The following is a 15,719-nucleotide window of genomic DNA, read 5'->3' as shown; positions in this document are numbered from 1 at the left end:
ATATATAGTTGATAGACATATATGTTTGGGAGCTTTTAAATTGCCCGGCTTTAACCCATTTATTTTAGTGGGTGTATAAGACTATAATATTCATAAGATTGTAGGTTTAACCTCCCTAGTTTACTCTAAATTGACTAGTGAATTTTCCCACCTATCTCTTCTAGGACTCTTTTAGAGTTATCCTATGTGATTGCCTTTCTTTAAACCTTATAGAGTCCTGTCTTTCCGGTTTTCTTTGCCCTTTTCTTTTTTTATCTCTTGGTGTACTCAGTCTTTTGTGGTTTTAGTGCTTTCACTATTTTTAAGTTTTTTTACTTCTTCGATTTTGTTGAAACTTGTAGATCATATATATAATATATATATCTCTGTTTTTCTTTCTCTTATTTATTTTAATATTTTGCTCACTAGTAGTGACTTCCTCCATCCCTTTTTTTAATTATATATCCTTTCTCTTTTCTTGGCTTGAGATCCATAGGGATTGTTCTCTATTTTTGGTCTTTCTCAGGGCTATTTTTATATTTAGGTTCTCTTTGCTCTTGATTTTTTTCTCGGAGATCCCCTTATTCTTTCCTTGGATCAGACTTGTTCTTTCTTATCTTGGACTTTTGATATCTCCTTTTCCCCTTGCTTGTATATATTTTATTATATATATATATATTTATATATATATATATATATATAGATTTACCTTCTAATTTCCGTATATCTACTTATTGTTTTCCTTATGGCTGAGGGATATATTTAAGTGTATAGTTATTACTTATTTCATCTTTATTTGCTCTGTTATCGTTCTCATTTTTGACTAAAGATCTCTCTATTCTTCTATTTTACATTCTATACCCATCCATTGTACTATGATCCTTCTTTTTTTTATTACCATGTGTGATCATGGTCTATCTGATTCTTTTGCCACTAGTTTTTTTAGGAACCTCATTAGACTTCATTTTTTTTTTTTATTTGATAGATCTATCCTTTCTTAACATTCTTTTTTTTGTTAACCTATTCCTCTCCTTTTATTTGACTATTAGAGGTTAAATGTACCCCGCTTTTTCTTTTTATTCCCCTAACTTCCCCCCGTCTTTGTCTCTCTTTTTGCCTTGTCTTTTTTGTTTGAGACTTTGCTCTTTTTTTTTCTTCTTCTTTCTCTTTTCCCGATAATTTATTTGAATTCTATTCTTTGGTGACATATTAATCTTCCATTTTATCTTTCTTTATTCTTTTGTGTTAACTTTGCAAGCTCTTCTTTTCCTTAGGTGTGTCTTCCTTTAAACTCGTTATAGATGCCTTCTGACCTTGTCTTTCTCTTTTTGTGGCTTGGTCCTTCCCTTGTCTCTTTCTCTTGGTCCTTCTCCTTTTTTTTTGTGGCTTGGTCCTTCTGAACCTAGTATTTTTCACTTCCTGGTTTCTTTTCTTTTCCCCTCCTTTCTCCTTTTCATGTTATATTTGTCCTTGGTCCTTTCTTCTCCCTTTCTCTTGGCTCTTGTGGTTCTCTAGGATTATCCTCGGCCAATATAAAGTTGTGCACATAAAGGTCAAAATGTTTTCAATGTATCTTTTTCAAATGTTTTCTTAAAACAAAGGAGATGTTTTGTTTTACTCGATGTGTCACAATCAATATAGCCCAAGTGGGAGAATGTTAGAATATTAATTGAATATTCCACATAAGGTGGGCTTCATTGATTGTGTTCACTTTGATTTGGTTTCTTATTGGTCCGATATGGGTAATATACGGTTACTAGAACTCTTATATGGACTGGCTAGTGTGGGCTAATAGGAACCGTTAGATCTTGATGGACGATCTAATGGATTTGCCTATATAAAGGATGCTAGGTCCCTCCTCTAAACCCTAATCATAATCACAATCACATCTGCTTAGTCAAGAAAGGATATACCATCAAGCCAGTGAATAGGGAGGAGTCTAGAGGAGAAGATCCAACATCAAGTTGATCATAGAATCAACTTCCACCTCAAGTTTGTTCCTAGTGGGAGACATAAAGAAGATATTCCGCTGCGCTTCGTCTCAAATAGAACCATAGAAAGGTATGCTCATCATCATCTTGTGTCATTATCATACTAAGGTGTTTTAGTCGATCTATGCGATTTTTTTCCCCCGTTGCTTTTTGGGGGGGGGGGGGGGGGGGGGGGGTTTTTGGGGGGTTTGGGGGGTTTTTTAATTTTTTTTTGTTTTTTTTTCTTTTTTTGGGGGGGCTTGGGTTGTATTTTTTTTTTTTTCTTTTCCTTCTTGTTTTTTTTCTTTTGGGGGGGGGGGTTGGGGGGGGGGGGTTTTTTTTTTTTTTTGGTGGGGGTGTTTGTTTTTTTTTTTTTTTTTTTTTTTTTTTTCTTTTTTTTTTTTTTTTTGGGGGTTTTAAAAGAATAAGGGAAAATTGGTCATAAAAGTGATAATTAAATTGATTTTTTTTTTTAGCATAGGGGAGGCAGATACAAAGTCTCAGTGCTTTTTGACTAAAAATGATAGTAGACCAAACCTCAGGGGGTCCAGATGAAAATTATCTTTAAAAAGATAAGATTCTGATTGAATCGAACCATCATCCCCTAGATAATACCTAGGCGCTCTTCTACTTGAGCTAAGGATTCAGGTAAAAAGATGTAACATGTTGAATATAATATCAAGTACTTGTAACACGGTGATGTCAATCTATACTGTTCTCCACTCATGATATGTAATTTCTCATGCTTGTATGGTAATGTATAGTGTGAGACAAAGTGATACCACATTCCAAACGACCACCACACCATAAAACACTCTGCTACCTGCTTCTAAGCCCATAACTAGCATAAAAGAATTGCCGCCCGCTGCCAAAAAGCTTTGAACAACCAAAATAATCCAATTCATGGGTGAAATTTGAAAGATGAAATAATTACAAATAAGAACAGAATTACTGCCTTTCTCTAATCTTTTAGATTTTCGTCTAGATTTGTTCTATAATTTACAACTTGGCAAACCTATGTTAAGATGGTTAGTATCTGTTATAAGTATTACTTGCTTTAGTGTGTGGCGAATGCGTAATGCAATAATCTTCAGGAAGACTATTGAGGACCCTATAAGAGTACTGAACTATATTAACAATTGGTGTCAGGAACTACAGTTATATCCATATAGGGAAACAAGTTGTAATCTCCAGACCTCTATATATGGGGGTTCTAGGTAGCTTTTGGCTCATAATCCAGGTAGTAATCCAATAAGGGATTCAATATGGAATAAAGCGCCTGCACAAGTGTGGAGATCCTGCAATGGAACAGGTGTGGAGATCCTGCAATGGAGCAATTTTCTTTTGCAAAAGGAGGGGACCATCCAACAGAAAAGAGGCACTGTTTCTGTTACTTCATGTTTTAAGTATATATGTGATTCTTCATTCTAACTCATCTTGTTTTCCCACTTCTGCCTTGAATTATGCTGTATGTTTTTGCATGTTTTCTGCTTTACTTAAACAGTTGAATAGGAAATCAACCAAAAAAGAAAAAAAATAAATATGGAATAGGTATAGGCTACATAGATTGGTATTTTTGCATGGTGTGATGTCTCCTCCTTTTGTGGTAAATATTTGTTGTCTAGGCCTTGAACTTTGTAGCCTTTTTAAATTTAAAAAGAAAAATGGGGATGGTATGGAACCCCAAACACTACACCTTGGCACTCTGAATCAAGGAAATTTCTTCGCACTTTAAAGAAGAAAGGTGGCACAGGGATATATCATTAGAAATGAAAGAGGTAAGCCAATTGCAGCGGTTTCTCTGGCCAAACAATTTGACTCAATTTTAGGAGGAGAAGCTTTAAGTGTGGGAGAAGGTATGTTGGAAAGTATATCTGAAGACATCAAGCACTTGTGGGAGGAGTCTGATTGCTAGGCTACAGTGCGAGCCCTTAATGGGCTAGAGCACTCCTTAGATTGGTCCCTGCTTAAAGCTTCTCGTCAATTTTGTTTTGTCTCTAGGTCTGAAAACTATTTAACAGATCATCTTGCAAGACGTTTGAAGCATTTTGGGTTATCTAGATGTTGATGGTCTTCACCTCCTCCTTTTCCTGTAAACAATTCTGTTTGTGCCTCTAGCAATATTTTGGAGAGCCTAATATAATAATTTCTTTGACCGGAGGAAAAAAAAAATTGATTGTCAAAGCGATGACTAACATGCTTTGAACAACGAAATCCCCTGTTCCTTATGGGGTGAGAGAGGTTATTGGAAGACATCCAGGTTCTTAGCTTCTAAACAGGCGGTTTGAATGAGTACTCAAAAAATGAACATCTCTTCAAACCTAGCAGCTGCGAGAACGGAATCACAACATTACCCGACCTCTTTGAATTGCCTTAATAAAGTTTTATAGGAATCACCACGGAGAGGTGTATATGACCTCATTCTTCATTGGGAATTCACAATTAGTTAGTTTTATAGGTTTCCCATTGCAGGTGAGAGTTTCAAACAGTAGATTACTACTTACCCAATAATGGGAAACTAATTATCTAGGGGCAACTCCCTGCAAAGGATTGAATAGAGGAGTTGCTACACTTACAACAGGTTGTTAGCCCTTTTAATCAGTAGTATAGCAGATAAAACTACCTATGTAGGTCAAGCTATTATCATTAGAATTGGAGTACTATTGATAGATAATCTTCTTTCTACATGTAATGCGGCTGCTCCCTTCATATTGGAAGTATAGTGTTTTGGCATGCAAGAACTCAAGAGTCTTATGCTTGTATTCTTCCCATGTTTCTTCATTTTCTTTTGGACAGGTGCTACAACCACTTACATAAGGTTATTTCTTGAAATAAAGAACTATGATAATGGAGTTGTGATTTTATTGTTTCAAATCATTATAGCCTAATTAGATAATTGTAGATGGACAGGGGTGTGTTATAGGATGCTTATTTGGTTTCAAAATTCTTTTATAATAATTAATTACTTATTTAGTATTTTTGCTTGTAGGGTCGTAATACAAGAAACAAGTATATAATCGAAAAAAATCAAGGTCCACCACATACTGTAGGTCAGAAGAGTTTTGTATGAATCCACCATGAAAAGGTAATATTTGAAAATGTTGACTATAGAACTCTTACATTTTATATATTCATAAATATTGTAGTATCAAATATTTAACTGTGATATTTACAATGTTAAAACAGCTGAAAGAAATTGGAATACAACTAGACTTTGCTGGTTTGTACATAGTCGACGTCCGGTTCATGAGATTGCACAAAAAACAATTGTATGTTTTCATTCGTTTATTATTATTTTTTTTTTATCAAAATACCAACCTAACTAATTCTTTTTCCAAATAAAATGAAGCATAATAAATGTGTATGATATATATATTTTTATATGTTAGTTGCAGGAAAAAAATTAAGGGAAAGAAAGTAGAAATAGATGCCTCTCAAGGCAATGGTGAGAGTAATAATTGAGACATTGACATCTTTTTTTAGGTATTAAGAAAGATAAACGTAAACGCATTCAAGGACTAGGATTGAGAGCTAGGCTTGCCTTTAAGGAAAATAAAAGAGAAGATGATCTTGGACAAGTTACTTTCTTGAAGAATAAAGTTAATGTGTTAGAAGCTCAAGCCACCATAATTTTGTCGTTTGTAAAACAATCAAATTCAGGTTGTCAGATAAAAGATTATTCATCTGAGGAACAGGTAATGTTACCAAAATTTTATCAATCTCTAAAGTTTCTTTTATTCCTTAAACTTTATGATTTTTATTTTAATTGATTTTACAAATATTGTATCTTTGTGATAGGAGCTTAATCACTTTAATAGTTACGAAGGAAATCACTCTTCTAGAAGAAATGATGCATTTTGTTCTCATAAAGGTAATGCGATACTCTAAGCTATGGGTTTCTTATGAATTTTTATGACAATATTATTAATTGTTATTTTTTTTTATATTGATTTCAGGATGATTTATTTAGAAGTGAAGTTAACCACCGCAGAGTTCCACATAGCAAAAGGCATAGAGGCTTAGATTGACTAGTTGATTCTTGTGTTTTCTTTTTAAGTACACTTTGCACTTTAGCATAGACTATTTATTTAGATTTAAGTTTTAATTTGCAGTTATTCTAGTTTGAATCAGTTGGATTACAAATAATTTCTTTTATTTATTTATTTTTAATTGATATGTATGGATTTCAGATGATGATGAATTCAATTAATGTATATTTTGTTTCCATACATTTGTTGCAAAGAAATATATATCTATTAATTCATGCATTTATAAAGAGTTTGTAGTTATAAATTTTATAAGACAATCCACACTAATATTGGTACCAATAGATGACTTGTGAATACATTTGTAGAATAAAATCTGTAGCTACATTTTCATTGTGGAGGAAATACCTACAAATAAATTTCCACACCTATAGTATTGTAGCAAAAATGTTGGTAGTTAATATACGGAAGCTATAAATTAGCCACGAAAATGTCAGTTGTTACAATGTGTATACCAAGAAATGAGATGCAAAAACATCCGCAGCTAAAAGATATATACCCATGGAAACATCTGGCGCTACAATATGTGTAGTTAGAAGTTAGCACTATGCGAAATATCCACAGTTATAGTTTTCGTAGCTATAGGGTAGCCGCGGTTACATATGTAGTTATACTTTCCAGCTAGAGGATATATAACCATGGAATTATCTGTTGCTACAATGTGTAGGTAGAAGTTAGATGCAAAAACATCCATGGTTATGTTTTTTGTAGCTATAGGGTAGCCGTGGAAACGTCCACAGTTATTTTTTCCGTAGCTAGATGATATATAACCACGAAAATATCCGTCCCTTCAATATGTATAGCTAGAAGTTGGATGTGGAAACATCTGTAACGAACAATCCGTAGCTATAGATATAGGGATTTTAATTTGCGGCAGCAACAGGCTGCTGCTGCCGACGGCTGGGACGCCAGTCACAGTTAATTAACGGCCCGTAACAACTGCAAGTATCATATAAATCTATTGTTTTTGCATTTAGGGTTTTTGATTTTAATTTACAAAATCAGTCCCTGCTGTGCGCTCCAAACCCCGTTGGCTGATTCTCGTGGTGGAAATCCGCCGGCACGTCCCCGACAACTTCTCCGGTGGTTGGTTGGGTTCTTCTGGGTCTTTCGTCTGTTGTCTCCATTGATTTTTCCGAATGAGGCAACAACGGGTACTCTTCTCCGCATGGGTGTTGCCGGCGGTTTGTTGGGGTTTGTTCTCTCGGTTCGGTTTTTGCTCATCATCCCTCCCCATGGTGCTACGCCGCGGTGCGGCTTTCGGCCGTCCATCACCATTTTATCCAGAATCTGGGTTTTGGTCACCGTTGTGTCCACATGTGGTGTCCCCTGTTTGCTCGTTCTTCCCTTTCTGGGTGGCCATCTGCGTCGTCTGCCGGATCTGTTGCCGATACTGAAGCTCTCTCCGCGCGTTTCGTGGAGTCTGTTGCCGCTGTCCATCTCTGTCTTACTCTGTATCGTTTCTTTTCTCAGAGGCTCATCAAGGATGTCTTGGTAATGGTGCAGTGCAAGACGCGGAGGACAGCGGTTACTCCCTCCATCATAGCATCCATCTTTAGCCCATATTGTTGGATGCCAAACCAAGGACACAACAATTCGTAACAGTGAGAGTTGTGGTTTCTTCCTTTCCAAGACAAATGTAAGAACCCTTTGTAGGCAGCTTTGGGTGTATTGAACCATGTAACGTTCGTCCATTTGTGTTCGTGCTATCATGGTTCCTTTCTGATATCAACTCTAAGGCAGCGGCACCCCATCGCACCACCAAACTGATGATTAGTTCCAGTTCTTCTCCTTTACAGTGGCAACTAGGGTATTGTGGTTGGTTGAGGAGACAGGTAGAGATTCAATGGAGTCAATTTCAATAGCTGTGTAAGGGGGAATGGAGAGATCAATATGTTTCTCCTCTTTACAAGGTACGAGAGCTCGATGGGTAGATGGCTTTGAGCAAGAGCGGCATCTCTATTGGCGGCTCTGGTAGCTTGTCTCTTTGCCGGGATGTTGCCGGTATTAGTGCCGGCGGTTTTCCGACAGTAGATCAGTCTTTCAACTGGGTTTGGAGTCGGTACTCAGCGACTGTTTTGTAAATTTAAAAACTCTAAAACCCTTAAAATGTAAAAAAAAATTTAGATTTATATATAATACTTTTCAGTTGTTAATCTGGGCCCTTAAATGTAACTTTGATGACATGTGAGAATCCCAGCCGTCTGCTGCTGCCGCTAATAAAAATCCTAGATATAGCTACAGAAATACCTGTAACTAAAAAATCATAGCTATAGACAACTTTGTACATGCAGTATTTTATGTGTAGCTACTACGTTTACCAGGGAACCTGTTGCGGCGGATAATAAATTGCATGTAATCTGTAGCTATAGGCTATTACTACAGATTTCTGTACATTTTACTGCGAAAAATTCCGCGGTTATATGCCCTTTTTGTTGTAATGGCCACTGTCCTAGTGTCCTCTTCAAAATTCAAAGATTTCTTCCTTTTCCTTCTCCCCAACCCCAACGTTACCATTGTCAAACAAGGCTCTATTTTACTTGTTAAACTTGATAAAACAATTACCTCCTTTGGAAATCTCTCCCATTCTTGGCCTCTCCTCCTCTAAGGCTACTTAATTGGGAAACTTTTGAACGCTATCCGTCCCATTCTCAAGCCCATATCATGCAATTTAAGTACCAACTCTATCAAATCAAAAAGGTACTCAACTAATGGCGGAGTACATTCAACATGTTAAAAGCATTACAGACAACCTTGCCGTGACAACAAACCCCATTTCTGAATCAGACATCACTCTCAGTATCCTTCGCAGATTAAGTTCTGATTATGAAAATTTGGTAACATCTATCTTCTCCCGCTTGGAACCTCTTCAATTGGATGACTTTGTTGGTTTACTTCTCAATCAACAAATTCTCAAAGATCACCAAAAAAATGCCTCTTGAATTGCCTACAATTGGAGCACATACAACCACCAAACCACAAGGTATTCCCTCTCCTACTTCTTCCTCCAATACACATAGTAGAGGTAGACCTCAATTCAAAGGTGGTGGCCACTATGGAAGAAGTTCAACTCATTGTGGTTGTGCTTATAATAATAATCAACATAAATGTCCTCTTCTTACCACCCCTATTGTCTGTCAAATTTGCAATTGACCATACCACACTGTAGCGAATTGTTACAACAGGCTCAATCAGAATGTTAATTATACAACAACAAATCCCAATCTAGAGGCATATCTGACTACTCCCACTACTTCATTTGATCCTACGTGGTATCTGGACTCTCGAGCTACACACCACATTACCTCTGACATTGGCAATTTGAACATTAGCAATCGTTATGATGGAAACGAACAACTCCGAGTTGGTAATGGAGTAGGTTTGAAAATCTATCATACTGGAACTTCCACTCTTTCTACTACAAGTCGTAATTTTACACTTCTTGATGTTCCACACATGCTCTATTAGCTTTTTTTATTTATTAAAATCTATATTATCTATATATTAAGTTTCAAAATTAGTTTTTGCATTTTTTTTATCTAATTGTTTTGTTTGTGTGTGGGACCCATGAGGTAATGGTGATAATGAGGCACCATGAGAAAGGAGGCCCTTCATGACCTTGGTTATGAGGCTCTTCATGACATTGGTCATGGGTCTTAAAGGTCTTGATCATGGTGATGAGGTGGGCTTACTTGAAGGGTGGAATTTACTCAAATTCTAACTCTTGACCATCATTTCTCATTTCAACTTCATGATCCTTCATGGCCATTACCATGAGTGGAGTTAAGGTCTTTGAATGGATTAAATCCAATTCATTCCAAAGAAGTGAATATGAGAGTTACTTCTCCAAGTAGTGGGGAGGTTAGGTCATGGGGGTTTATTTACATTAGTGGAGGAGGGACAAGCCCATTGATTCTCCATTAGTGGAGAATTGATTCTCCCCCTTGTGAGGAGGTGTGGTTTGGGCCTATATAAACTCAACCCAACCCTTCCTTGCATGTTGTGTTGAATTGAGACACTCCTCACACTCACATTATTTGTTTTACAAAGTTCATTTCTTTCTTTGAGTTGTCTAAGTGTTGTGTTCTAGCTTTTGGCTCCTTGAAGGGACTAGAAGAACTACCTCATCTTCTAGTTGGAGGTTGCTTTATCTTGGAGGTGGTGGTGTGAAGAACCCTTGGTAGTAGGGTGCATCAATTACCTTAAAGACATCACTCAATGTGTAATTCAACTTCATTGATCGGTGATTTGTTCGGTTGCAACATCAAGCTCTCCAGATTGGCTAAGGATCTTCATCTTTCAATTGTATTGCCATTTCATTTTTTGTGTTTTGTAGAATTTGTAATACAATTACCCCCAACAAGTTTAAGGTAATTGATTTTTGAAAGATCCAAGGCAAGTCTTGGAAATGGCGACTTCAACAAAGACGAGAACGACAACATTGAGGTTGTTAATGGAGTTAACACTAGGAGATCCTTCAAACAATACCGTTGAAGGCAACATCAACAAACAAGGTCACGACACATCCCTTGGCATATATGGTATGAAATATCCATTCCTTGCTACCCATGATTCAATTCCCACTAATGTAATTCCAACAGTGACAGATCTTATCCCAAATTTGGGTAAGATGAGGATTGTCTCTGAGTTTGACAAAATCAAACAGTTTGGAAGTCAAAACTTCAAACGTTGGAGGCAAATGTTGCTGTTTACCTTAGCCCAAATTAGGGTGGCATTTGCCTTGACTGAACCCATGCCAGAAAAAAAGTAATGATCCTATTAAGAAGGGCCAAAGGATGGCTTGGATTCAAGCGGATTACCAATGCAAGAATCGAATTTTGAATGCATTATCTAATGACTTATACCATGTGTATAATTCATTAGAATATGCTTATTTGATTTGGGATGCTTTGGTTAAAAAGTATTCTCTTGAAAATGTTGGTTCAAAGAAATTGGTGGTGGATAGCTTTCTAAATTTTTCTATAAAAGATAGTGACACCATATTAACCTAAATTGATCTATTTCAAATTGTGGATGGGAAGCTAGCAAAAGAGAAAATGGTCCTACCTGAAGAATTTGTTACCGGTGCCTTGATTGAGAAACTTCCACCTTCATTGAATACTTTCAAGATGCCTATGAAATATAAGAAGACGGGATTGATCTTAGACCAATTGGTTGTAAGGATTAACATTGAAAAAAAGAACCGGTTCAAAGACAATGGCAAAAAAAACATTGGGGAAAAAAACCTAACAGTGAACTTGGTGGAAACCAACAAGCAAAACAAGAAGAGGAAAAGTCATCAAGACTATGATGAGTCTTTTAAGAAAACAAAGTTGGCTTGTTTTGTCTGTGGAAATGTTGGCCATTTCAAGAAAAATTGTAGTTTCAAGAAGAAAAATAACTGAAAATGTCTTTTATTCCTATTCTGTGGGCTCAAATGATGAAAATAGGCTTGGATTCCATCCATATATTAAACAAATAAATCTCTTTCACCAAAAAGAAAAAGAAAAAGAAAAAGAAAATCTTATGATGTTTTTAAAAAGATATATATATTTCTCCTTTAGGCTTTAGTATAAAATTCCTCGAGCCTTTAAATTATTTTGAGGTGGTAAAAAAGAAGAAGCATACAAAGACAATGGCACGCGGAATTTTATTGGTAAGATTTAAAACTTATAATGAAATATACATCCATGTAGTGGGCACCCCTTAGTGCTACACTTGTTTTGCCTACAATTTTCACAATTGAGCTTTTCAAGAGCATCTTTCAAGGACACGTACGTCATTATTTTTACAAATTTCAAGAGTCCCACGATATTGACGAGTGTGGTCTTAGCTTTCAAAGGTATCATGTTTAGGGGGTATATTAAGTAGTGCCACTTTTAACGGCGTGACTTAAATGTTGTGCATTAAATATACAACAACTGCTACCAATCGAGATTTTGATCTCTACCGTTGGTTGCAAAATATTGCGCATTAAATGCACAACAGTGAAGTTGGACTACACTTTTAAAGGGAAAATTTTATAGTCGTGGGGCAATGAGCGAAGGAGAATTGACTAAATAGGCTGTTTAGGAAATTAGGAATCCTCTAATTTCTAGGATGATATATCAATTGGGTGGGAACTGGGACCAGAGGGGAAGGGGATGGAGTTGGGTCAAGAGAGTGGGAAAGCAAAAAGCTTGGATCCTGCGCATTAAATGCGACCGTTGAATTTCGACGGTTGAGATCGAAATTTCGATCGAAATTCTGATCCCACCGCATTTATTGCGCAGGACCCAAGCAAGGTCCGTGGGAAAGGCTTTTAATTTTATTATACATTTCATAATATTTTAACTTAAAAATACAAATTTTCCAAATACTGAAATCTTCTACCTGTTCACGTTGAAGCCTATTGTAGAAGATATCCTCACAATGGCGGAAAAGTTTTTGGGTTTTAAAATTTTTTATGTTACGAAGAATGCTAATGTAGTAGCAGATTTCCATAGAAGAATCAAGGTCACGATATTTGGCATGCAGAAGTGTCTGCAATAAATCTTAATACATGAATACTCATATGTATTCATTGTTTTTTATTTATTTATTTTTTGAAATATCACCAAACCCATTACAAGAACTGCGGAAATAAAGAGAGAAAAAAGTCTTGAAAATGTCAATAGAGACGCTTGCACAAGGTAAGACCATCACCAATGGAAATGTGTGATAATTCGATTCGGGGATCAGAAGCTAAGAAGCTGTTCAACCTCATCAAGGGTCCCCTGTATTTCCTCATGAACGGTGGCATCTCATCATTTTCTCCCATTGCAACTGCACCATACATCAAAGTGTTATCAAATGCAATAATCCCTCCCACCTTAACTAGTTTCATCAGTAGCTCATGATATTCCATGTAATTTTCCTTGTCCGCATCAACAAATGCAAAATCAAAACTTCCTTCATGGTTTCCCTGCAAAAGCACATTCCATTTGGTTAGATTTATACATATATACTGTTTGATTTCATAGATCTTCAACCTTTAAAATGGGTACCCATCAGTGTGCTTTGAAAGCAAAATAGTTAATGAGAGAGAGAGAGAGCTTACATTGCTTAGCATTTCACTCAGGACTGGTGTGGCAGGTGATTGGATGAAGTTGATTTTGTGTTCCACATTGGCCTTTTTTATGAAAGGCAAACCAATCCTGTATGCCTCCCCATTTGGGTCTATTGCAGTTACCTTCCACACACACAAAAAAAATGATCTAGATTGATTGTTCATAATTTTTTTTTAACTTGAATGCAGTTTTTAGGCAAAATCCAGAGTCAAAATCCTTCATATAATCCTGTCAATTTAGAGCCAAAATCCATGGTCGAACTGAATCAAATCAAATTAAAATCTTGGTTTCAATACTTGTAAATCTTTCATGGGTGGAAACTGGTAAGTAGGAACTTTAGGAAACTTTGTCATTGTAACTAACCTTGCCATCATGTGGCAATGCAAGAGCAGTGGTGAGAAGAGAATAACCAGTGAAGACACCAATCTCTAGTGTGTTTACAGCATTAATAAGCTTTAAAAGCATTGCTAGGAACTGCCCTTCATCAGCAGGCACGCCCATCACACTCCTGCATAACACTCATAATAACCACTAGATTTCCACACACACAGCGAGAGAGAGAGAGAGAGAGAGAGAGAGAGAGAGTCTCAGAAAACTTGGGAAGAAGCCTTAGTATACTTACATGTGACCATACTTCTTAGCAGTTGCATCTCTTAGTTCTCTGAGTTGAGCATGTTCCCTTGGATAAGCACTTGTTTCTAAGACATACTACCATTACAGCAACAAGAACAACAAAAAAAACATGCACAAGTAATGTAAAAGAAGACCCAAATCATATCTCGTCAGTTTTCAAGTTTCTGATCTGATAATGTAGAAAACAAACCAGTTAGATCTGTGAAAGTCACAAACCTTATGGAGTTTTTCACTTTGAAGGATGCCTCTTCCATCATGTTCTGCCATGGCTTAAGCTCTTGAAGCTCTAGAGAGAGCAATGGAGACAATATATAATGGCCGCTCACGTGTGAACAAAATACATGAACCCATTAGATGAATAGTTTTTTTCTTCGATATTTGTTACCGATTTACTTTTAATAATTATTTTGTTTGTCCAGACCCCACAGTGTGGGAGCTTCGACACTGGGTACGCCCTTTTTTTTACTTTTAATAATTATCTTGTCTGCCCGAGAAAGCATCTGCCCATCCCTTAGGTCTCTGGATGGGTGACACATAACTTATACAGATACCAAATTACCAAGCAATAATTTGTCATTTACTTTTCTGATTTTCTAAGCGTTAGGTTTTCTATTTTTCTTTCTCTAGGTCCCTCTGACTTCACAGGCCTTACTTTAATGCATGAACAAGTATAGCTTTTTTCTTTCTCCAGGTCCCTCTCTCACTTCACAGGCCTTACTAGCTACACTAATCAATGGTTCCCCCTCAGCTCAACTCAAGAAGAGGACCGACAATTAAGCCACGCACCAGGACAAGTTGTGCATGGACATAGTGTCAACAAATGTCTTTTCACTGTGGATGTCAATAATTAATAAGTACTGTACATAAAGAAACGAAAACGGCATCTTGAAGAATATGCTAAAAGGTCTGCAACAGGAGATCAAAAGCACAGACAAGAGTGGTTTTAAAGTTGATGAAATTTGGATAAACAATCTTGACATCGCAGATATCCTACCATGGCCTTCAAGAAATAAATGAACTCTTCGGGAACTGCCAATTATACTAGAGTTGGCAACAACGACAAAAAGGTCGGAATACAAACCTTTCACAAGCCCAGTGCTCCAGATGTATTTTGAGGGGTATTCCAAAACGGTAGCAACCTTACAAGATGAATGTAAAAGAACTATTTTCAATATCTGTAACTGTTTTTTGACATAATATTAATGCAATTTCTTTTTAAAGAAGAAAGAAAAAGACTTGGCACTAACTGATAGATACACAAATGAATAGACACAGAGAGCAAATAACTATAGAAGAGTAATTGTACAAACATGTACACTATAATGAGATATATAACATCACATGTGTACAGATTTGATGATATGGTCCCTAGCAAAAATAAGACTCCTCCTTTTTCTGGTAGAACATATCGGACATTTTAGACCAACAAGAAGCTAACCAAATTTTTTTCCCAAAGATTGACCTTAGGAGGCATCTGAAAGACTGAAAGAGAGGAAGTAATTCTAAGCTTCTTCAGATTTGTCAAAGGGTGGTGAATCCAACGCAGGAGGAGATCATCAGTACCTTTCTACATATTGTCTTTTGAAAACTTTCTCCAACAAGGGCGAGGAGGGCCAATTATTCATATTTCACATATGAAAAGATGATGAAATGACCCAAAAACTAAAGAAAGAAAGAGGGTTAAAAGGTATCTATATATACATATATATAGCCCTCCTCGCCCTTGTTGGAGAAAGTTTTCAAAAGACAATATGTAGAAATGACCCAAAAACTAAAGAAAGAAAGAGAGTTAAAAGGTATCTATATATATATATATATATATGGCAAGGCGGGGATCTTGCTAGACTAGTGTCGCTGATATGATGGTGCCTCTGCTTAGTGTTGGACGAAAACCGCATGGAATCCTATTAAATCTTGGCTGCCCAAAACTAGGGTGAGAACTTCCGGCGAATTGGCGAATTTCGCCAATATTTCGGGCAATAATTCCCCTATAATATCGCCCG

At 36.6% G+C, this 15,719-nt stretch overlaps 1 protein-coding gene across 1 annotated transcript; it reads right to left on the bottom strand.

Moving 5' to 3' along the window:
* Positions 1-12,467: 12,467 nt before the first annotated feature.
* Positions 12,468-14,042, bottom strand: LOC149012756 (flavonoid 3',5'-methyltransferase-like). The gene is made up of 5 exons (XM_089158529.1): positions 13,933-14,042; positions 13,706-13,791; positions 13,447-13,591; positions 13,074-13,205; positions 12,468-12,938 (listed from the first exon to the last, which is right to left on the bottom strand). Exons 1-5 carry the CDS (start codon positions 13,981-13,983, stop codon positions 12,645-12,647), a joined length of 708 nt encoding a protein of 235 aa, XP_089014655.1. The 5' UTR covers positions 13,984-14,042; the 3' UTR covers positions 12,468-12,644.
* Positions 14,043-15,719: the final 1,677 nt, after the last annotated feature.

The sequence above is a fragment of the Hakea prostrata genome, chromosome 6 (assembly GCF_041222555.1).
Source record: "Hakea prostrata isolate BN-2017 chromosome 6, UWA_Hpros_2, whole genome shotgun sequence".
In the NCBI taxonomy this organism is placed as follows: domain Eukaryota; kingdom Viridiplantae; phylum Streptophyta; class Magnoliopsida; order Proteales; family Proteaceae; genus Hakea; species Hakea prostrata.
The sequence above is the reverse complement of the archived record's forward strand: the minus strand, read 5'-3'. Positions and strand labels throughout refer to the sequence as shown.

What these genes read in the sequence shown, in the direction of transcription:
- LOC149012756 (XM_089158529.1), bottom strand. Translation starts at nt 13,983, where the DNA reads ATGGCAGAACATGATGGAAGAGGCATCCTTCAAAGTGAAAAACTCCAT. An exon ending in AAAGTGAAAAACTCCATAAG is followed by an intron (nt 13,792 to 13,932) that starts GTTTGTGACTTT and finishes CTGTAATGGTAG; the next exon opens with TATGTCTTAGAAACAAGTGC. An exon ending in GCTAAGAAGTATGGTCACAT is followed by an intron (nt 13,592 to 13,705) that starts GTAAGTATACTA and finishes AGTGTTATGCAG; the next exon opens with GAGTGTGATGGGCGTGCCTG.